Raw genomic sequence first — 22718 nt, forward strand, 5'->3', positions numbered from 1 at the left:
GCCAGCTGCCTGGGCCTGCAGAGCAATCAGCAAGCGGGGGGGGGGGGGGGGGAGATAATATAGAGGGAGGAGCCAGAGGACGGGGCGCCAAGGCGACAAAGTAAAGGGGTGGAGCCTGTGAGGGGGAGGGGGCGGGAGTCTGCAAAACAGTCGAGATTAGGTAAAGGGGGAGGGCCTGCAGATCAATAGGGGCGGGGCTTGATGTAGAGAAGGCGGGGCTGCCGCAGCGGGGGCGGGGCCTGATGGGCTGGGGGTGGGGCCTGATGCAGAGGGAGGGAACTGGACGACGGGGGCGGCGCCTGCAGAGCAGCCGGGGGGCGGGGCCGGGAGAGGGAGCGAGGGGCGCACGCCGTGGGGGGTGCGGCGGTCCCGGGACAACGGCCGGTGCAGGGGGGGAGGGTGGGAGTCCGCGGGGTCCCTGGGACCGCCTGGGGGCGCGAGGGCCGTGGCCCTGTGGTGCCTACCTGTCAGACGGATCTTGATGCTGGAGCCGTTCCTACGCGTCCCGGGGTTCGACATCTCCCGCCAGCGGCCGGCCGGCCTTGGATCCAGCGCCGCCGCCCCCCAGCCCGGCCCGGCCCGGCCCCGCCGCCGCCTCAAGGTTACGGCCACGGGCTGGGCGCCGGGGTCCGAGCCGGGACGCCAAGTGAGCGGCGCAGGCGTCGGGACGGAAGCCGCGGGCTGAAGCCGCAGGACCGAGCGCTCGGCTGCGCCGCCGCCCGGAGCCGCCCCTGGCCGGCCCAGCCCGGAGCCGCCGCGCTCGCAGCCGGACGCCCGCCGCCCTCGCTGCTTCCGCCGCCGCCTCCCGAGCTGCGCGCGCCCGTCGCCGTGCCGGCCCGGCCCTGCGCGGCCCCGCGCTTGCGTGCGTGCGTGCGCGCGCCCGAGGAGCACGGCGCTACGCCGACCGTGCTGGTCCTAGGCGCGCATGCGAAGGCTCCGGGAGCTGCAAGGTTCCTGCAGCCGGTGGGGATCCTTGAAACAGACTTCCCACAAGCGGAGCAATGATTCGGGGAATCGAATTGTTTTTCTAGAGTCGGCTCCCGATGAAAGCCAGAGGGCTGTGTAAAACCCCAAGCACCTTGCGCGCGTGCACCCACGGGCACGCAGTATCATTTTTGAGGAAATAGCGTTTAGATCCTGCAAGTTCCGAGAGAAGACTTCCCGCAATGATCAAGTGTTGGTGTCTCCTGTGCAACTGGTGTATTCGATTGACAAAGTGGCTAAACCCGCAGGAAATGAGGCATATGAACCAGCTAAACGAGATGAAGGATGTAAACTGGAGAGGTGGTGGTTTTGTGATTAGGGACCTGCATGCAATTAAACTGACCCAGGAAAGTAAGCAGTCGGATTTGCGATTCCCTGCCTTCAGAAGAAACACACACACACACACACACTGCGCGCTTGTGCACCCCCAGAGGCAGGTAAAAAAGTAAAAGCTGTGTTTTCCCCAGTAAGCAAACCCATCTCTATGGTAACACATTCTAGAGAGGAAATAAAACGTTCTTGAAAAGGCTGGGTGTGTTTACCAAACTCACATCTTGACACGAACCTAATTTGTTTCATAGACAGACTCTTGTAGCTTTATGTGGCTTCCTTAGCCGGCTTACCCACAGCACTTGGCTGCCCTATTTGGAGACCCAGGCTCGAACCTGTGATCCTCCTGCCTCAGCCTCCTGAGTGCTGGGATTACAGGCATGTACCACAACCCAACCGGCCTTGCCCTGGTGGTTTCTATGACCCTGTGCAGCCCAGAGTTTTGAATAGCTATAGTGAATTGTCTAAGAATAGGAACAGTATATGAGCAACAGTCAATCCAGACACTAGCTCTGTGTCCTTTTCTAAGCAGCTATTGATGAGGTTGAGACCCTAGGTCAGAATAAATCCATTTAAATGAGTCTTTGATGAGGGTTGGTATGATAGCTCCATTGATAAAGTGTTCATTGTGCAAGCATGAAGAACTGAGTCTTGTGGGAGGGGGTTAGATATTTTTTAATCTATATATGAGTGTTTTGCATGTGTCTTTATATGTACACCAGAGGGTGCTGGATCTGAAATTGGTGATTGTGAGCTACCATGTAGAGATACTGGGAACTGAACTCAGGTCCTCTGAAAGAGCAACAAGATAAATATATATATGTATATATACATATATATACATATATATATATATATAATTTTATTTTATGTGCATTAGTAAGTATTTAGCCTGTTGAACAGTGTCAGATCCACTGAAACAGGAGTTACGGACAGTTGTGAGCTGTCATGTAGGTGCTGGGAATTGAATCCAGGTCCTCTGGAAGAGCAACAAGTACTCTTTTTTTATATATAATTATTTTATTATTTATGTGCATTAATGTTTAGACTCTGTAATGGTGTCATGTGGGTGCTGGGAATTGAATCTGGGTCCTCCGGAATAGCAATAAGCGTCTAACCACTGAACCGTCTCTCCAGCCCCACAGGTGCTATCAACTGTTCAGCATCTCTCCAGCCTCCAGGACATGGTGTGTTGGTGAGTTTGAGTGATCCTAGCCATGGAGCAGAAAAGACAGGAGGATCCCTGGGGCTTATTGGCTAGCTAGCCTCAGTGAACTGGGGAGCCCCATGGCAGCTCATGCCAGAGACTGTCTCAAAAGAAAAAGGTGGGGGATGAGCTGTTGAGCAAAATGGAGGTTCACACACACACACACACACAGAGTCCAATGGCCCAAGTAACCCCCTTTCTTCTGGTAGTCTGGTCAGTATTCTGCCATGTACCAGGATATTTGTTCCCTCCTTATACCAATCTCTCCTCTCTCTCTCTCTCTCTCTCACACACACATTTCTTTCTTTCTCTCTAGCTCCCCTCCCTCTCTGTGGCTCTCTCTTCCCTCCCAGCCCCCTGTATCTCTCTTCTTCCCTTCTTGCCTGTCTGTCGTTCTGTCTCCTCAACCTTACCTCCCTCCTGTCTCCGCACCCACACCTCTGTGCACTTCCTTTCCTCTCAGAGTCTCTCCCCCACCCACTCTCAGCTCACAGGTGTTTTGTCTTTTCTCTAGCTGTTTCTGACCCAGGAATCTGGGATTGTTCCACCTCCTTGTTTTCTAACTGCCTGGGTGCCTGGAACTTTCTTTGCCTGATTATCAAAAGCTCCTGGAGGCTATTGGGAGCCTTTCCCTCTGCTCAGTAACTGGGAGGCAGGCGGAGCTGTCTTTAGTTAGAGAATCCTAACAGTGACCTGTCATACCCTGCTTCAAAGAGAAGACTGCCCTCCGTGGAAGCTAGTGAACATCTCTGTTGTGTGTGTCTCCATATGCTGCTGTTCATGTGTACACACACATCTGGAAGATACAGTCAGGCATTCACTGACTGTCTTTCCCCCATCACTCCCCACCTCAATTCTCAGACGATCTCTCACTGAACCTGAAACTTAGTGATCCACCTCAACAGGCTGGCCAGCAAGCTCCAGAGACCCTTATCTCTACCCTCCCTCCACAGGAATTCCAGATGTGGACTGCCACACCAGTGTTTCCTGCAGGTGCCTGGAATCCAGCTAGCTTCCTCATGCTTGCAGGGCAAGCAATCTACTGACTGAAGTATCTCCCCTTCCTTCTTGTCTTTGAGACAAGATCTCATCTAGCCCAGACTGGCCTAGAACTCAGTGTGTAGCTGAGGATGACCTCAAACTATTAATCTTCCTGCCTGCATCTCCTGAGTGTGGGGAATACCATCAGGCCTGGTTTTGTGCCCTCCTGGGGTTCCTGCTGCTAGGTAAGCTCCCTATCCATTGAGCCACATCCTCGGCCCACCCCTGCCTTTTGTTGTTATTCTTGTTTGGTTTTTCAAGACAGGGTTCCTCTGTGTAGCCCTGGCTGTCCTGGAACTCACTCTGTAGGCCAGGCTGACTTCAAACTCACTGAGATCCACCTGCCTCTGCCTCCTGAGTGCTGGCATATGCCACCATTGCCCAGCCCTTCCCTTCCTTTTTATTAGCAAACTTTAACCTGACTTTCCGCCCTAGACCAAGGTTTCCTGTGATGCTTAATGAATTTGAGTTACTTTCTCCTTCAGCAAAATAAGTCTAAAATATATATTCTAACCTTTCTCCCATACTCAATCCCATCACAGAAACATTGTCAGCTATTCATTTAATTAACTGAGGTAACAGTTCGAGGCCAGCTGAGGCTACATGAGATCCCATTGGAAAACAAAATGGAAGAGGTTTGGGAGATGGGTCACTTGGCAGAGTGCCTCCCACAGAACAAATGAGGACTGAGAGGAGCCAGACACAGCTGCAGCAGCAGTAGCTACCATCCCAGTACTGGGGAAGCAGACAAAAGGATCCCTAGGGCTTGCTGGCCAGCCAGGCTAGCTCAGTCAGTGAGGTTCAGCTCAATGAAAGAGCCTGCCTCAAGAAACAAAGTGGGACCCTGCAAGACGGCTCAGCAGGTAAAAGAGCCTGGCCATTCTGAGTTTGAACTCTGGGGTCCACACTGTCAAACGAGAGAACCGACTCCCACAAGTTGTCTATATCCTCCACTAATGCCTAGTTGAAGCCTCAACCCTGCATTAATGTATCCTGTTCTTCCAACAGGCCTTTGGGACCTTGCTCTAAATGACTCCTTAAACTAAATGTTATCAATAAGTGAGCTTTCATAATGTTTCAGAGGCAGCCTCAAGTAGCACAGGCTGGCCTTGAATTTGCTTGTAGCCGAGGACAACCTCAAACACTGATTGCCTTCGGATAACAGGAACGTACCACCAAGCCCCACCAGACCCATCTTCTTCAAAGATCTGAAATGCTGACCTTTATCCCAGTTGTGCAAAAGTAGAAACAAATACAGATAATGCGACAAAGATTCTCCCACACACACTAAGGAGTGGGAGCTGTGCCTCCTACATAAAGGCATGAATATAAACAAATTAAGTTAATTTGGGGCTTAATACCCTCTAGTTTGTGGGAGAGCAGGATGTGATCTAGTTATTGCTGCTTTTTCTGCCTGGGGAACACAATCTTTTTAAGGGTAGATAGGTCTCAGCTAGTTTCATCCATTTGTCCTGATGCACACCATAGCAAGATAGTGTGCAAACTGCAGTACTCCATCCTTCTCTCCATCCTCCTATCTGCCTAGGATCTCCCTAAGTCAGCAGTTCTCAACCTATGTGGGTGGATCCCTTTTACAGGGGTCGCCTAAGACTATTGGAAAACACAGATATTTACATTATGATTCATAACAGTAGCAAAATCACAGTTATAAAGTAGCAAGGAATGAATAATTTTATGGTTGGGGTCACCACAACATGAGGAACTGTATTAAAGGGTCACAGCGTTAGGTAGGTTAAGAACCATTGCTTTGAGTGAACCGGTCTCAGTCTCCGACATGGTGTTAAGGTTTCAATTTGGGGGCCCATGAGATGATTAAGCAGGTAAAGGTGTTGGCCTCCAAGTTCACCAAGATGCCCTAAATTTAATCCCCTGAACCCACACAGTGGAAGGAGAGGGCCAGATCCTGAATGTTGTCCTCAGACCTCTCTACACACAACCTTGACACATGCAAGCCCACACATATATACACACAGGAGGACAAATATGATTTACAGTTTTTCAAAATGTCAATTTCTTTCTTCTCAACAACTGTATTTTAGAAATTGCAATAGTATAATTTATATGCAATTACTAGTAACATTGTTTCATTCTTTTTTGTTATTCTGCAGGCTGTTGACAAATGTTTATAGCACAGAGATCTGCCTCCTGAGTGCTGGGATTAAAGGCGAGTGACACCACCACTCGGCTTCTTTGGTTTTTAAATTTATTTTTATTTTATGTGTATTGGTGTTTTGCCACGGCGTCGGCTCCCCAGGACTGGAATTACAGACAGTTGTGAGCTGCCATCTGGGAATTGGGATTTGAACCTCTGGAAGAACAGTCAGTGCTCTTAACCAGTGAACCATCTCTCTGGCCCTCATTTTTTTTTTAATTTTGATTTATTGTTTTTGTATGTATGTAGGGCTGGCTATTTTATATCAATTTGACACAATCTAGAGTTATATAAGAAGGAACCTTAGTTGATAAAATGCCTCTAGCAGATTGGCCTATGGATTATTTTCTTGATTGATTGATGTGGGCCGTGCCACCGCTGACCTGCTATAAGGAAGTAAGCTCAGCAAGTCATGAGGAACAAGCTGACAAGCATATTCCTCCAAGGCCTCTGCTTGCATCCCTGACTCCGGTTCCTCCTTTGAGTTCCTGCCCTGACTTCCATGGATGATGGATTACAGTCTGAAAGGGGAAATAGACCCTTTCCCTCCCAGGCTGCTTTTGGTCACAGCTTTTTATCACAGCCATAGAATCCCTAAGACATATGTCTATGCTGTGTGGGTCAAAGGACAACTTGTGGGAGTCACTTTTCTTCCTCCCACCATAGTCAGGTGTGGCAGCAGGTGACTTCACTTGTCTTTTTTAGATCAGAATCTTGCTTTGTAGCCCAGACTGGCTGGCCTCCTATTTACCATCCTCCTACCTCAGCCTCCTAAGTGCTAGAATCACAAGCATGTACCACCTCCTACTTCAAGAGGCAGAGCTCATGCAGTCCAGACTAGCTTCAGACTCTCCATGTAGCCCAAGATGACCTTGAACTTCTGGTCCTCCTGCCTCCACCTCCTGAGTGATGCAATGACAGGACTATAGCATTGATGGTTGGCCAAGCTTTGCTTTAAAGAGTTTGCTCAACTCCACATCTATAAGCCATCACTTAAACATCTCTGTAGACACTTAGTAGAGATCTTAGAAATCACTGTAGATACTACAGTCTGCTCAGGTAGAAGGATCTGGGAGGCCCAGGCACCACAGTATGAGCCCAAGGCCTTGAACTCACAGAGGTCTGCCTTTCTCTGCCTCCTGAATGCTGGGGTGAAAGATGTATGCCCCCATACTCTGCCTTTTTTTTTTTTTTTTTTTTAAGTGTCAAACAGTCTTACTCTTTTTAAAACTCAGGCTGGTCTGGAACTTTGTGTGTGTGTGTGCCTGTGCCTGTGTGTGTGCCTGCATGCGTGCATGTGGGGGGCCAGAGCTTGACATCAGGGATCTCCCTCAGTCTCTGTCCAGTCCATCTCCCTAAACCAATAGTTCATTGGCTGACTAAGCTGGTTGCCCGTTGAGCCCCAGGAATCCTTTCTCTGCTGCTGTCCACCCCTACCCCAGCTCTGGAGTTACAGACACCCAGCTGTTTTACCCAGGAGCTAAGTGTCCAAGCTCAGGTTGTTGTGCTTGGACAGCAAGAACTTTACTGGCTTTACTGGTCCTTTGTCTCTTGCGTGGTTGTTTTTGAGAGAGTCTCATATGCAGCCCAGACTGGCCTTGAACTCATTATGTAGGCCAGGACAGCTATGATGGCTTGAATGAGATGTTCCCTATAGTCTCAGGCATTTGAACACTTGGGTCCCAGTTGGTGGTACTGTTTGGGAAGTTTAGGAGGAAGTGTTTGGAGGGGGTGTTGAGAATTTAAAGATTTGAGGCTCTCCCAGTTTGCTCTCTGCTCTGTGCATGGGCTTCAAGGTGAGAGCTTTCATCTTGCTAGTCCAGCAGCCATGCCTGCTACCTCCCTATCATGATGGACTCTCACCCCTCTGGAATCATAAGCCCAAATAAACTCTTTCTAATATTAGTTGCCTTGGTCATAGTGTTTATCTAAACAGTGGAAAAGTAACTAATGCAATGGCCTTGAATCATCCTCCTGCCTCACTGTGATTTTGCACAGAGGCACAGGGTCATGCCAGGCCAGTTTTGTTTTTTACACTTAAGTTTCTGGGTGCTGAGAGTGAAGACTAAGTAAGCTCGCAGCAGCTGAATCAATATGTTGTGAAATATTAATTTAAGGTGTGTTACATTTGTTTAATGATACACAGATGTGTTACATTCCTTTATGTTGCATTTGTTTAACTCTGTGAAGCTGTGTTACTTTCCTGTCTAAAACACATGATGGGTCTAATGAAGAGCTGAATGGCCAAAGCAAGGCAGGAGGAAGGACAGGTGGGGCTGGAAGCCAGAGAGAACAAATAGAAGGAGAAATCTGGGGAGAAAAGATCAAGAAGCAAAAAAGGAGGAGGAGAGGAGGATGTCAGGGGCAGCCACCCAGCTACACAACCAGCAATGGAGTAAGAAACAAAGGTATACAGAAATAGAGAAAGACAAAAGCCCAGACGCAAAAGACAGATGGGATAATTTAAGGAAAACTGGTGAAAGCTGGACATTCATAAGAAAGAATAAGCCCCTGTGTATTTATTTGGAAGCTGGGTGGCCAACCCCCAAAAGACCAAAAGAGCCAGGGGTTGGTGGCGCACGCCTTTAATCCCAGCACTCAGAAGGCAGAAGTAGGGGGATCTCTGTGAGTTTGAAGCCAGCCTGGTCTACAGAGTGAGTTCTAGGACAGGCTCCAAAGTAATACAGAAATAACCCTTGAAAAACCAAAACAACAACAAAAGAGCCAAAGAATTTAAGCAAAACAAAACAACCCAACTACATCAATAGATTATAGGTGAGTTCATACTGCATGGACCAAAAACTAAAACGTGTCTTGAGAGCTGGGGATGGGGCTCAGTTGGTGGAATGTCATCCAGCTTAGTTTATGTGGTGCTGGGGATTGGATCCAGGACTTCATACATGCTAGGCAAGCACTTTTCAGGCCCCAGAGGCTAGGTGCCCAACAGAAGCAGAATCATTAAGGTCCAGTTCACCGAGTCTCTGTCTCAAAAGCTCAAGGTAGAGAGAATAATAGAGGAAGGCACTGCTATCAACCTCTGGGCTCCACACATACATGCATAGGACACTGCACCCACATACATGCAAGCACACACATGCATATATTACATACAGATGCACACACCACACAGAGAAACCATAAGCCAGACACAGAGACTCATATCTGGAATCCCAGCACTTGGAAAGTGCAGGCAGAAGAATCAGGAACTCTAGGGCACCCTCACTTTTATAATGGTGCTAAGACTAGCCTGGGCTACTTAGAACCCTACTGTTAAAGGAATTCATTCAGCCAATAGCTTGTCCTGTTTCAGCCTCTGGAGTGCCTGGGTTACGGGTGTCTGCCACCGTGTCCGGATGAAGTGCTGCCTATTATGTGCTATTGTCCCTGTTTGGATGTTAGAGTCTGAGGGTGATCTTAGGGGCAGCAAGCAGAACGTACACCCTGACCTATGGGTACCACATCCATCTCAGAGTACACCGATATTATTTTTCTCACTACTGTGACAAAAACACCTGACAAGGCAACATAAGGAAGGACAGGTTTATTGTGGTTCACAGTTTGAAGGGACACTCTACCGCGATGGGGTAAGTGTGCTGGCAGGAGCATGAGGCAGCTGGTGACATTGCAACCACAGCCAGGAAGCAGAGGGCAGAGAACACTGCTGCTTTCCATTCAACCCAGAGCCCAGCCAGTGGGCACTTACAATAGATCTTCCTGACTCAATTAACTCAATCTAGAAAACCCCCTCGGTGATTCTAGAACCTACCAAGTTGTCAATATTAGCTACCACATACCCCTAAAATGGAGATTACTCTAGGGTCTCTCCCGGTTCCACATTGTGCTTTAAGTTCTTTATGTACTTTTAAAAAAAATTTTATGTGTGTATCTGTATGAATGTATGCCACATGTGTGCAGCACCTGCAGAAGCAGCCATTGGATGCCCTAGAGCTGGAGTTGCAGGCACTGTGAGCTGCCTAGCATGCATCCTGAGGGAGGAACTCATCCCCTGGACACTCCTAACCACTGAGGCAACTCTCCAGCCCCAGCTCTCCGTGTATTTTGCAGGAGAGAAATTCTGACATTTGCTGTCTTCTCCCAGAAGAGTTTGTGTTATGACTCCAGGTTTGAGGGAAAAGTAGGGAACGTGGTGTTTGGGTAATAGAATTCAGGATCCAAAGGAGGAATAGGGCTTGAAAAGTAAGATTGTTTAGGAAGCACAGGCCCCAGGGTTCAATCCCAGTGCCAGTGGGTGGGTGAGAACACACCACAAGAGAAACAAAGCGAGGGTAAAGATTGGGTGTTTACAGGACTTCTGTTAAAGGTTGTTCAAGGACTTGCAATAACCCATTGATGTGGATTATGGTACAGACACACATCTGCCTGTTTGGGCTCCCCAGGACTGGGGTTATGTACATGCTACATTATGCCCCACTTCCCATGGGTACCTGGGATTTGAACTCAGAGGTTCTCTTGCTTGTGCAGCAGGCACTTTTCCCCCGGGGCCATCTCTCCAGCCCCTCTTCTCCTATGTCTTGATTCACTAACTTAAGACTCTGTTGTCTCCTTGCTATGGACAAATGAGACATCAGGCAACAAAGATGTCCTCTCATGTCCATTTGTACAGGTTTTCACTTCTTGTTCAAGAGCTGGTTTGAAACCATTCCCTCCACTTCTGTAATGGGAATTCATTTTGGGGTACTAGCCTTAGGGTGGGGCTTCAGTGTGTGGACATTATCATTTATAAAGGAAGAGGAGGGGTCTTGCTTGCTCATTCTCTTGGGTGTGGTCTGAGCATCCTGCATTGCAGCATCCTGTGCCTCCAGGGGCAGAAGACCGAGGCAGCTCTTTACCTTCATTGTGTGAGTGTTCCCCAAATAAATATCCATTTATTTTGGGCATTTGTGGACATTTTTAATCCGCCCTTTGCACTTCCAGTTTGCTATTCATGATTCCTTCCTGTTAGACTGAGGCTGGCTCTCATGCTTTGACTCTCTTCTCTGGGGTTCCAGCCTCGTTTCTGTCAGTTGAGCTTTCACAACATCAGAACAACCACATTCCCTCCTGTCGGTATCGCTAACTTCCTTGGTTTGTCTCTTGGTTGGTTCTCCAAGTTCATCATTGTAGAATCAAGATCAAAATCATACTGTGTCTTGGTTGCTTCCTATCTGGACCCTGAGTTCTTCAGTGTCCTTGTTTCTTCTACTTCTCCTCTTCTTCCCCCTCCTCGTTCTCCTCCTTCCCTTTCTTCTTCCCCCCACCTTATTTTTGAGACAAGGTCTCTGTCACTCTGTAGCTCAGGCTAGATTAGAACTCACTATATAGCTCAGGCTGGTCTCAAAACTCTCAGTAAACCTCCTGCTTCCATTTCTTGAGCTGGGATTATAGACACACATCACTATATCCAACTTTTGAAATAATTTTTGTTTGTTTGGGCCTTTTAAGACATGAAATCTGGGGCTAGAGAGATGGCTCAACAGTTAAGATCATTGGCTGCTCTTCCAGAGGACTGAGGTTCAATTCCTAGCATCCACATGGCAGCTCAAACTGTAACTCCTGGGATCTGACACCTTCACACCAATGCACATAAAGTCTTTTATTTTTATTTTTTTAAAGAAGTGAAATCTATTGGCTGACTGAGACAGGGTCTCATGTAGCCTATAGAACTAGACTGACTGATCAGCAAGTCCCAGGAATCCACCTGTCTCCACATCTCTAGACAGGCACTGATACACCTGACTTCACTTTTTGTTTCAAAAGTTATTTTTCTTAGGGCAGAATTCTACAGCCAGCTTAGGAGATGCTGCCAAAGGGGAAAAATGGTTCTGGAAAAGTGGGGGAAGGAGGTGCAGCCTCTGGGAGTGACAGTGCTGACAAGAAGGCTCAGGGCGCTAAAGGTGGCGGCAGTGCAGTAAAGGTCAGACACATTCTATGTGAAAAACATGGCAACGTCATGGAAACCACGGAAAAGTTAAAGTCTGCAATGAGGTTCAGTGAAGTGGCCACACAATATAGTGAAGATAAAGCCAGACAAGGGGGTGACCTGGGTTAGATGACCAGAGGGTCCATGGTAGGACCATTTCAAGAAGCAGCATTTGCCTTGCCTGTAAGTGAGATGGATAAGCCTGTGTTTCCGGACCCACCGGTTAAGACAAAATTTGGATATCATATTATTATGATTGAAGGGAGAAAATAAAATCATAGGAAAGACTGAAAAAGTTATTTTTCTTGCTTTTTTGTGGATCTGACCCAGGGCATGACATGATGAACAAACATTTCACCCCTGACCTCCATCCCCAGCCCTTTAATGTCTTCTCTTGAAGCCTTGAATTGCTACTTATGCTAGAATTTGGTTTAATGTGGGATGCTTTGGTGTTTTTTTTTTTTCCTTTTCTCATGGAGTATGTGTATGCATGTTTGCATGTATGTAGGCATACATGGGTCCCTGTATGTCTATGTGTCTGTGCCTGTGTATGAGTGTGAGTGAGCACATGCATGAGCACACATGTGCACATTCATGTGGACGCCTAATGTTGATGCCTGGAACCATTTCCAAATAACTTTCCACTTCATTCTTTGAGGCAGGTTCTCCCAATTAAACCCAGAGCTTCTCGATACAGCTGGTCTCACTAGGACCTCCTGTCTCATCCTTTCATTCTTGGCCCTACAGGTGGGCCTCCACACCTGCCAGGATTTCTCTGTGGCTTTGGAGCCTGTCCCAGAACGAGCTCTTGTAGACCACGCTGGTCTCGAACTCCCAAATGCTGGGACTAAAGGCATGCACCATCACCACCTGGCATTTATGTGGGTTTCTAAGGATCTGAACTTGGTCATCAGCCTTACCTGGAAAGCACCTTAACCACTTTTTCATCTCTCCAGCCTCTAGTCTTAGATTTTTGAGCCTGAAACTACACAGCCTGAAACTCCTGGTGCAGTTGAGGATGACATCAAAACTCATGATCTTGGAAATCCCATTTCCTGAGGGCTTGGTGGTGTGTGCCCCACCACACCAAGTTTCTCTGGTGCTGGGGATCAAATCCAGGGCTTCATGTGGGCAAAGTAAGCACTCCACCAACCGGGCTGCATCCCCAGCCCCAGTCATTACAAGACATGGGAAAGGTAGTTAGTGGCTCTGGTCTGGGTGTGTCTCCCAAGGGTTCCTGTGTTGAAACTTACTACCCATTATAAAGTATTCAGAGGGTAGAAAGTGAAGCCAAACAAATGATAAGAGGCAGGTCTTTGGAGAGAGTGACTAAGGTAAGATTAGATCATTCAGGTAGAGCACCTATGGTTGAATCCTGCAGGCTTTATAAGGAGCCTGGGATGAATGTCTATCTCTTGCCATATGACACCCACCCATCACTTTGGACCTTCACCAGCAAGAAGGCATTCACCAAGTATGGGTCCATGCGCCGTCAGACTTGTAGGCTAACTAAATCTCTTTTCTTTATAAAGTTATCTAGCTTTGAGAATTTTGTTATAACAACACTAAGGATAAACTTCTTAGAGACAGCACCTCAAACTCACTTTGTCTCCAAAACTATCATTGAACTTGTCCTGATCCTCCTGCCTCCACCTCCCAAGGGCTGGGATTATATCAGTATGCCACTGCTGTTCAGATTCCAGTGTCTTCAATTATTTATTCTATATTTTAGTTGAGAAGGCTCTCACAACATACTTCAGCCTGGTTCCAAATGGGATATCCTCCTGCCTCAGACTCGTTAGGATTAGGCATGCCCAGCTCAAGAATACTTAGAGTTTAACATCTGAGCCTCTTAATTCTACAGATAAAAATCAGAAACCCAAATGGAATTTGGAGGTGACCAGTGAGGTAATCAATGGATACAGGAATCCTAAGATTTTTTTTCTGGGTTTAAGCTACTTGGAGAGAAGAGCCAGAATGGAAACTTCCCTTCCAGTGCCTGGAATATCACGTACTACCTCACAGTGCCGGCTGTTATCACAGGACACAGCCATGCCATGTTTCAGAAAGAAAAAAAAAAAAAAAAAAAAAAAAAAAAAAACAAGCGATAGTTAAGTTTTGAATTGTGTATGGCTAACCACAATACTGACATTCTTCCACGTGCTATGACAAATGTGGAGGCAAATGCAAGGCCAGAGTTGTCCCCGTTCAGTTTTCACACTGTAAGCCAAGCCACTGCCAGTCCCCCTTCCTTCCTGTCTTTGTTAGCCTGCCAGTCACCCCAGGGGGTTGAGTCCAAGTGTATGGGCGCTTGGCCAGATGGTGACTAACACCTCCACCCCCGTGCACCCAGACCATGCAGGAAAAGCAAATAGCACTGTTTTAAAAGAACCTTGCTAGACCAGTTCGCATCTGTACCTCTCACCCACAAATGCTTCTTTGTCTTGTAATCTAAACACAGAGTGAATGAGAGAAGGAAGAGAGGCGAACCCTATGCTAGACCATTTGGGCAGAGGGAACAATCTTAGCAAGATCTCTAGCATTTGTTTTCAGGTAGGTTCTCACATAGCCCAGGCCAGCCTCAAATTATGTACCCAAGGATGACTTTTAACGTCTGATCCTCCTGCCCCCACCTTTTGAATGCTGGGATTATATAGCACCCCAACTCCTGACTTATAGGGTGCAGGCAATGCTAAGCAAGATACTCTACAAACTGAGTCACATTTCCAGCCTAACCTGACCTGAACTTCTGATCCTCCTGTCTCCATACCTTGAGCACTGGAATTAAAGGCGCAGAACTGTACCAGGTTTTTACAGATGGGTTTTGTTGGTTTTGAGACAGGATCTCACTTTATAATATAGTCCTAGCTGGCCTAAAATTCACAGAGATCTGCCTTTGTTTGCTTCCCAAAGTTCTGGGATTAAAGGCTTGCCTGGCTAACAATTTGTGTGGTAGGGGAGCTGGTGGGCAGTACTGAAGACAAGGTTTCTCTGTGTAGCCCTGGATGTCCTGGAGCTCGCTCTGTAGACCAGGCTGGCCTTGAACTCAGAGATTCACCTGCCTCTGTCTCCCAAGTGCTGGGATTAAAGATGTGCACCACCACCACCTGACCTGGAAGGTGATGTTTTAAAAATTGGAAAAAATCTGACCCTAACATTACCTGTAAAATATACATGTAGCTGAACCCCGGGTAGAAGGACTATGAAAATGTAAACATAGTAGTTATATCTTAGTTAGGGTTTCTATTGCTGTTAAGAGACACCATGACCACAGCAACTCTTTTAAAAGAAAAACATTTAACTGCGGTGGCTTACATTTTCAGAGGTTTGGTCCATTATCATTACGGTAGAACATGGTGGCATGCAGGCAGAAAGCAACAGAAAGTGGACTGAGACATTGGGCAGTATCTTGAGCATACATGAGACCTCAAGGCCTGCCCCCAAAAGCGACACACTTCCTCCAACAAGACACATCTACTCCAACAAAGGCCACACCTCTTAATAGTGCCCCCTTTGGGGACCATTTTCTTTCAAATCACCACAGTAGTTTTGGACTAATAGATTCATTTCCTTCCATTTAAAACATTCCTGTTACTTAAGAAATAGAAATAATATAAATACTTACACATGCCACAAAATAATATACTATACATAGTTTAAATTTTATGAGACTGGGACTTGCTCTGTTGCCCAGATTAGCCTTAATTCCTAGGCTTAAGCAATCGTCCTGCCTCACCCTGTTAAACTGCATTTCTCTGATTGTGTGTGCACACTCATGCCATAGTGTGTATGTGGAAGTCAGACAATGTACAGGGGTCCTGGGGATCAAATCAGTTGTCAAGCTTGGCCACCAGTGCCTTCACCCACTGGGCCATCTCACTGGCCCACCTCAGCTTCTTGAGCAACTGAGTCATATACATGCTTTACTAAATCACGAGATGGGGTTTCACTGTGCAGCCCAGTCTGGCCTGAAATTCAGTCATCCTCACTATATTTTCAAGTCTTGAGGTACCACCACACCCAGCCTGAAAATCCATGGTATTGAATGTGTGGCCCATGGGCTCCCTAGGAGAGTATGCTATATGATGACTAGATTTGATCTCCCCAACTTGAACACTGAAAATAAAGAAAAGGTTTCTGAAAATGAACAACTTGACCTAGAGGCTGCACGGCCCAGAGAATGGGAAGATGGAGAGAGAGAAGTCTATCAACATTTGCCAAAGTTTGAAAGATTCATTTCCCTGCACAGTGTATGCTAAGGACACTCGGCCCCCTAACTATATACCTGGCCAAATCTCCAGCTCAAATAATTGGGAGCATCTGCTTGAATAGCCCAGGATCCTGCTGTCATTCAATGGCTGTCCTTCCCACATCTTCAATTAGCATGAAGGCTTTTTATTTATTATTCATCTTTTTCTTAAACAGTGCTTTGGATGGAATTTGGGGATGTGACCTGCCAGAGACATGTTTATCTCTGAGCCATAGCCAGAGCCACAGGCCCTTACTGGGGAACTCTCTGAAGGTGTGCTGCTGTTGAACCATGATCCCAGTCCCTGACTGGAGGATTCTAGCCAAGTACTCTACTACTGAGCCACACCCCAACACCCCGAGGACCTTTCTAACATGAGCAGAAAAGGCAAGGCCAACCGCTCTTTCATAGAACCCTTGGACTTGAACACACCAAACTAAAAGCGAATACAAAACTCACCTTTGGAGGAGGCGGCTGATACCATGGCTGTGCAGATAGCATCTTGGGTTAATGAGAGGGTAAGCTTTAAAGGGGAAATCTGTGGGGAAATCTGTATAAACAAATTCCTCAAATTAAGTGGCTGCAGGAAAAAAGCCTTCTGGGAAGAGTAATAAGGGAAAGTGGAAGAAACAGACCAACGCAGAAAAGACAATAACAGCAAATACAAAAATTAGAAAGGCAACTTCTGGGATGCCCACACTGGAAGCTCCAGAGAAAGTGTGTTTGTGTATGTGAGAGGGGGGAGGTGGGAGGAAGGGAGAGGGAGAGGGAGAGAGAGAGAGAGAGAGGGAGAGAGAGAGAGAGAGAGGGAGAGAGAGGGAGAGAGAGGGAGAGGGAGAGGGAGAGAGAGAGGGAGAGGGAGAGAGAGAGAGAGAGAACAACTTTGGAGAATCAGTTTTCTTCTGTCAAGCTGGCTCTGAGGATAGAACTCAGGTCCTCAGGCTGATGGGGAAGTACCTTTACCTACAAAACTATCCTGCTGCCCTCCTCCAGACTCCCCCTCTTTTGTTTCTAAGACGGGGTCTCTCTGTGTAGCCATGGTATCCTGAAACTCACTCTCAAGTCCAGGCTGTCTTCAAACTCACAGAGATCTGCCTGCCTCTGCCTCCTGGGTGCTGGGATTAAAGGTGTGTGCCACCACCACCCAGCTCCACCCAGCTCCCTTTGTAACTGAAGAACATGATTCTAGGTGCTAAGCCTGGCATGTGAATATATAGGTGGTAGTTTTCTACACAAGCACTGCCATTCATTTCAAAAACACTGCAGAGAAGGGGCTGGGAGATGGCTTAAGTGGGTAAGAGTGCTTGCTTTGGAAGCATGAAGATGTAAGTTCAACTCCCCAACATGCCCATGAAAAAAAGGCCATTGGCTATTCCTGCCTGTAACCCCAGCATTGTGGGGCAAAGAAAGGCAGTACCAACACTTTGCTGGTCAGCCAGCCTAACTGAAATGGCAAGTTCTCACTCAATGAGAACTCTTGTCTATCAAGGTAGCATGGCTAATGCCCTGCTCTGAGCTCCTAATGTGTATACACACACACACACACACACACACACACACACACACACACACACAGACACACACAGGTCCACACACTTGAACATTCATGTCCACATATCACACATACCATATAGGCATTGTATACATCCCCCCCACACACACACCAAGTAAATAAATAAATGTAATGAAGACTCCAGCGCACAACTCCAGCAGAAGACTCTTGTTCTACCTGAGGGCACACGAGAACTAGGAACTGCAGCAGAAGACAACAACACCCCCTTCCCTGGGCTTCTTATCCGGGCCCACAACTGGGGCAGAAGACTGCACCTCTATCTGAGACCATTTCAATAGGAGGAAGCCCAGAAGACTTTTGCTCTATGGGAGGCCACACTGGTACTAGGTACCCAAGGTGCCTGGAACCTCAGAGGCCATAATGGTATCCAAAATCCCAGAGGCCACACTAGTTCCCAGAACCCCAGAGGCAATATGAGCACCCCAAACCCCCGAGGTTATGCAGGTCACCAAAACGCCAGCAAAGACACACTACTAGACATGAAGACTCACTCACTGGTCACCAGAGCTAAAGGTCACTCAGGCCAGAGCAAGGAAGAAATGGAAAGGAGAAAAAAAATCCATCCAACAAAGAAAAACTCAGAAGTTGGTACCTAAACTTATAACACAATCAACACTACCCAGGGCAATCTAGCACCACCAGAGCCCAGCTATTCTACTATCGCAAGCCTGAGATATTCCAACACAGCTGAAGCTCAATAAAATGACCTTAAGTCTTACTGTATGATAGAGGCCCTCAAAGAGGAAATGAAGACATCCAGGAAAACACAAACAGGTAAAGGAAATTAATAAAACCATTCAAGACCTAAAATGGAATTAGAAACAATAAAGAAAACACAAATTGAGGGAATCCTGGAAATGGAAAATCTGGGTAAGTTAATAGGAACTACAGATGCAAGCATCATCAACAGAGTGCAAGAGATAGAAGAGAGAATCTCAGACGTAAAAGGCCCAATAGAAAAAATACATTCAGGGGTCAAAGAAAATGTTAAACAAAACAAAACAAAACAAAACAAAACAAAATTCCTGACAGAAAACATCCAGAAAATCTGGGACACTGAAAAGATCAAACCTATGAATAATAGGCATAGAAAGAAGATTCCAAGCTCAAAGGCCTGGAAAACTAAACTGCATCATATCTTAGGACACACAGCATGTCTTAGGGTTACTATCACTGTGATGAGACACCACGACCAAAAGCAACTTGGGGAACAAAGTGTTTATTTCACTCACTTTCATATGACAGTTCATCATCGAAGGCAGCGGGGGCAGGAACTCATGAAGGGCAGGATCCTAGAGGCAGGAGCTAATGCAGAGGCCATGGAGGGAAGCTGCTCACTGGTTTGCTCCTTTTCATTACAGGTAGATCTTCATAAGAGTGATTACTAACAATCACAGCACAGTCAATACCAGGCTATCTTGAAATCTCCTCTGCCAATGCTACTCATCCAAACTTTTCAATTTAGTCTGAGGGAGATTTTTTTTTGGACAAGGTCAGAAAACAGCCACATTCTTTGATAAGATATCACAAGAATAGTCTCTGGGCCACTTACTGAGTTTTCTCCTCTGAAACCTCTTGAGCTGGGCCATCATACCTACACAGGCCTGTTATAGCAATACCCCACTCCTGGTACCAACCTCTTCCTCAGTCATTGCTCCAAGCTGTGAAAAGACACCAGGAGCACAGCAATTCTTATAAAAGAACATTAATTGGGGCTGGATTATAGTTTCAGAGGTTTAAGTCGCTATCATGGCAAGGAGCATGTCAACACCCAATCAGACTTGGTGCTAGAGAAGCAGCTGAGAGTTCTATATCCAGGTCCACAGGCATCAGGAAGAGAATGACAAAGTGTCTGGCTTGAGCTTTTTAAACCTCAAAGCCTGCCCCCAGTGACACACTTCCTCTAACAAGGCCACACTTCCTATTTCTTCTCAATAAATGCTACTTTCTGATGACTAAGTACTCAAATAAATGAGCTTTGGGGGGCCATTCTTATTCAAACCACACTATAGTGCATGCATTAGTAAATGCTGAAATAAAATATTGTATTCTATCTGATCATAATGAAACTAAACTAGAATCAACTGTAAGAGAAACTATAGAACAAATGCAGACTCAGAGATTGAATAACACAGTGTTGAATCAAGAAGGAAGGGGCTGGAAAGATGGTTCAGTGGTTAAGAGCACTAGCTGCTCTTCTAGAAGGTTCAATTCCCAGCACCCACATAGCAGCTCACAACTGTCTGCAACTTCAAGTTCAGGGAATCTGATATCCCCACAGACATAAATGCAAGCAAACACCACTGCACATGAAATAAAATAAATAAATGAAAGTCAGGAAGGAAGATGAAAAATTCCTAGAGTTGAATGAAAGTGAAAATACAACATACCACCTATGGACACAATGAAAGCAGCTCTAAGAGAGATGTTTATAGCTACAAGTGCCAACACTAGAACACCAGAGAGATATCAAGTAAACACCTTAGGGCCTGGGGAAAATGAGAACAAACTAAACCCAAAAATTGGTAGTTAGAAACTAAGATTAGGGCAGAAGTTAGTGAAAGGGAAATGAAAACAACATAAAGAATTAGTGAAAATAAGTTGGCTGCTGTGCTGAACATTTGCTCAGCTGGCAGAACATTTGCTTAGGATGCATGGAGCATGCATTTCTATCCCCAGTACACACTTAGAAAACTCACAAAGCAGAGAAATCCAGAGAGCTCAGGGAAACCTGTGCTCGTGGGAGCTCATGGACTCTAGACAGACAGCTAGGGAGCCTGATGGGACCGACCTGCATATCAGTGACAGTTATGTAGCTTGTGGGGCCTCTAGCAGTGGGACCAGGATCTGTCCCTGGTGTAGGAGCTGGCTTTTTGGAACCTATTCCCTATGGTGGGATGCCTAACTCAACCTTGATGTAGGGTTGGGAAGGAGCTTGGTCCTGCCTCAACTTGATACACCATGCTTTGTTGACTCCCATGGGAGACCTTATCCTTTCTGAGGAGTGGATTGGGGTGTGTGTGTGTGGAAAGGAAGCGTGAGGATGGAAGGAAAGGAGAGGAGGGAGGGGAAACTGATTGTTATGTAAAATAAATTTTAAAAAAGAATTAAAAAAAGAGAAAATTCAGAAGGCAAAGCAGGAGGATCAGAAGTTCAAAGTTATCCGTGGTTACACAGCAAATTTGAGCTAGCCTGGAATAAGAAACCTTGTCTCAAACAAACAACCAAGGGTTGGTTCTTTGAGGGAACAACAACAGAACAACGCTGACAAACCCTTGGCCACACACACACACACACACACAGAGAGCGAGAGAGAGAGAGAGAGAGAGAGAGAGAGAGAGAGAGAGAGAGAGAGAGAGAGAGAGAACAAGTTAATAGAATTGGAGATTAAAAGGAAACTTTATAACAGATACCACTGACAATCTGAAAATCATTATATTCCACTAAATGGGAAAACACAATAAATGGAGGCATTTCTAGATGCAGAAAATCTACAAAAATTAAACCAAAATGAGATAAACAATTTAAACAGTTCTAAATATACAGTGAGATTAAAGTAGTAGTTTTTTGGGGTTTTGTTTTATTTTTCAAGACAGGGTTTCTCTGTGTAGCCCTGGCTGTCCTGGAACTCACTCTGTAGACCAGGCTGGCCTTGAACTCATTCATGCCTGCCTCTGCCTCCTGAGTGCACCACCCAGTGTAACCACCACCCAATTGAAAAAAGTAATTTTTAAAAATCTAACTATAAAAGTCCAGGTGCAGATGGATTGGCTGCCAAATTCTACAAGACCTTCAGAGCATTAATACCAATGCTCATCAAATTATTTAGTAAAATAGAAAATGCAGAGACATTCCCAAATGCTAGCATTAACCCTGATACTAAAACCAGCAGATATACTGACAAAAACAATTATAGACCAATCTCCCTGATGATGAACCCAGATACAGATACTCAAGAAGACGGGGAGCTGGAGAGATGTTTGGTAGTTAAGAGCATATATTGCTCAAGGCTGCAAAGATAGTTGGCTTAGTGGTTAATAGCACTGACTGCTCTTCCAGAGGTCCTGAGTTAAATTCCCAGCAATGACATGGTGACTTACAACCACCTAAAATGAGATATGATGCCCTGTTCTGTCATGCAGGTATACATGCAAATAGAGCTTCATATGCATAAATAAATCTTAAAAATAAAAAGAGCATATACTGCTCTTTCGTAGCATCTGAGTTCAGTTTCCAGCACCCACAACTTAGCAGCTCACAACCACCTATAACTCCAGCTCTAGGCAATTCAACTCCCTCTTCTGGCATCTATGGGCAACTGTATGCACCTGGCATACATTCAGACAGAAATAGAAATAAAATATTTTAATGAGAAAACAACCAACAACAAATGCTGGTGATGTGGACAAAGGGGAAAATTGCTTGTGGGAACATAAGCAACATAAGCTAGTCCTTCACAGTGGAAAGCAGTACAGAGAAGTCTTAAACTGAAAGTAGATCTACCAGACAACCTACCTATACCTCTCCTGGGTATTTACATGAGAGGCTCTCAATCAACACACCATACAGATACCTTACTCCATTGTTGACTACAGCTCCCCCTTCACAATAGTTAAGTTGTGAACCAGACTGGGTCTCCAAAGATAGAACAGTAAAGAAAATTGTGGTTTCTACACACAATGGAAGTTTTTCAGGCACAAAGCAGGATGAAGTTATGTTATTTTCATGAAAATGGATATAACCGGAGATGATCACATTAAACTTATGAAACCAGTCTCAAGAAAGACAAAAGATTGTGTTTGTTTAATCAATGCTTCCTGGATATATAGAGATATGTAGCACCATATATGTATACATGACAGGAAAGCAGATGTGAGGCTTCCTAGGAGAACAAAAGGGACTAGGGAAGAGGGGTAAGAAGGGAGGACATAGACTAGGGAAGGAGATAAGCTCAACATACAACTTAGTGTATGAACAAAAGCAATCTACAGATCCAACAAAAGTAATCTACAGATCCAATGCAATACCCATCAAAATTCCGACACAATTCATTACAGACCTTGAAAGAACAACATTCAACTTCATATGGAAAAACAAAAACCCCAGGACAGCTAAAACAATCCTGTACAATAAAGGAACTTCCAGAGGTATCCTGATCCCTGATTTCAAGCTCTACTACTGAGCTACAGTAATAAAAACAGTATGGTATTGGCATAAAAACAGACAGGTGGATCAATGGAA

At 46.0% G+C, this 22718-nt stretch overlaps 1 protein-coding gene across 4 annotated transcripts in view; it reads right to left on the reverse strand.

The window, feature by feature from the left end:
- The window catches only part of Smurf1 (SMAD specific E3 ubiquitin protein ligase 1), an 85310-nt gene extending 84416 nt beyond the window's left edge, over positions 1-894 (reverse strand). For all 4 annotated transcript variants that reach the window (XM_051205457.1, XM_051205456.1, XM_051205455.1 and 1 more), the window contains exon 1: positions 465-894. In XM_051205457.1, the coding sequence (XP_051061414.1) occupies positions 465-519 (55 nt within the window). In that variant the 5' untranslated portion in view covers positions 520-894. The remainder of the gene's footprint in view (positions 1-464) is intronic.
- Positions 895-22718: the final 21824 nt, after the last annotated feature.

The sequence above is a fragment of the Phodopus roborovskii genome, unplaced genomic scaffold, assembly GCF_943737965.1.
Source record: "Phodopus roborovskii unplaced genomic scaffold, PHOROB, whole genome shotgun sequence".
In the NCBI taxonomy this organism is placed as follows: Eukaryota; Metazoa; Chordata; class Mammalia; order Rodentia; family Cricetidae; genus Phodopus; species Phodopus roborovskii.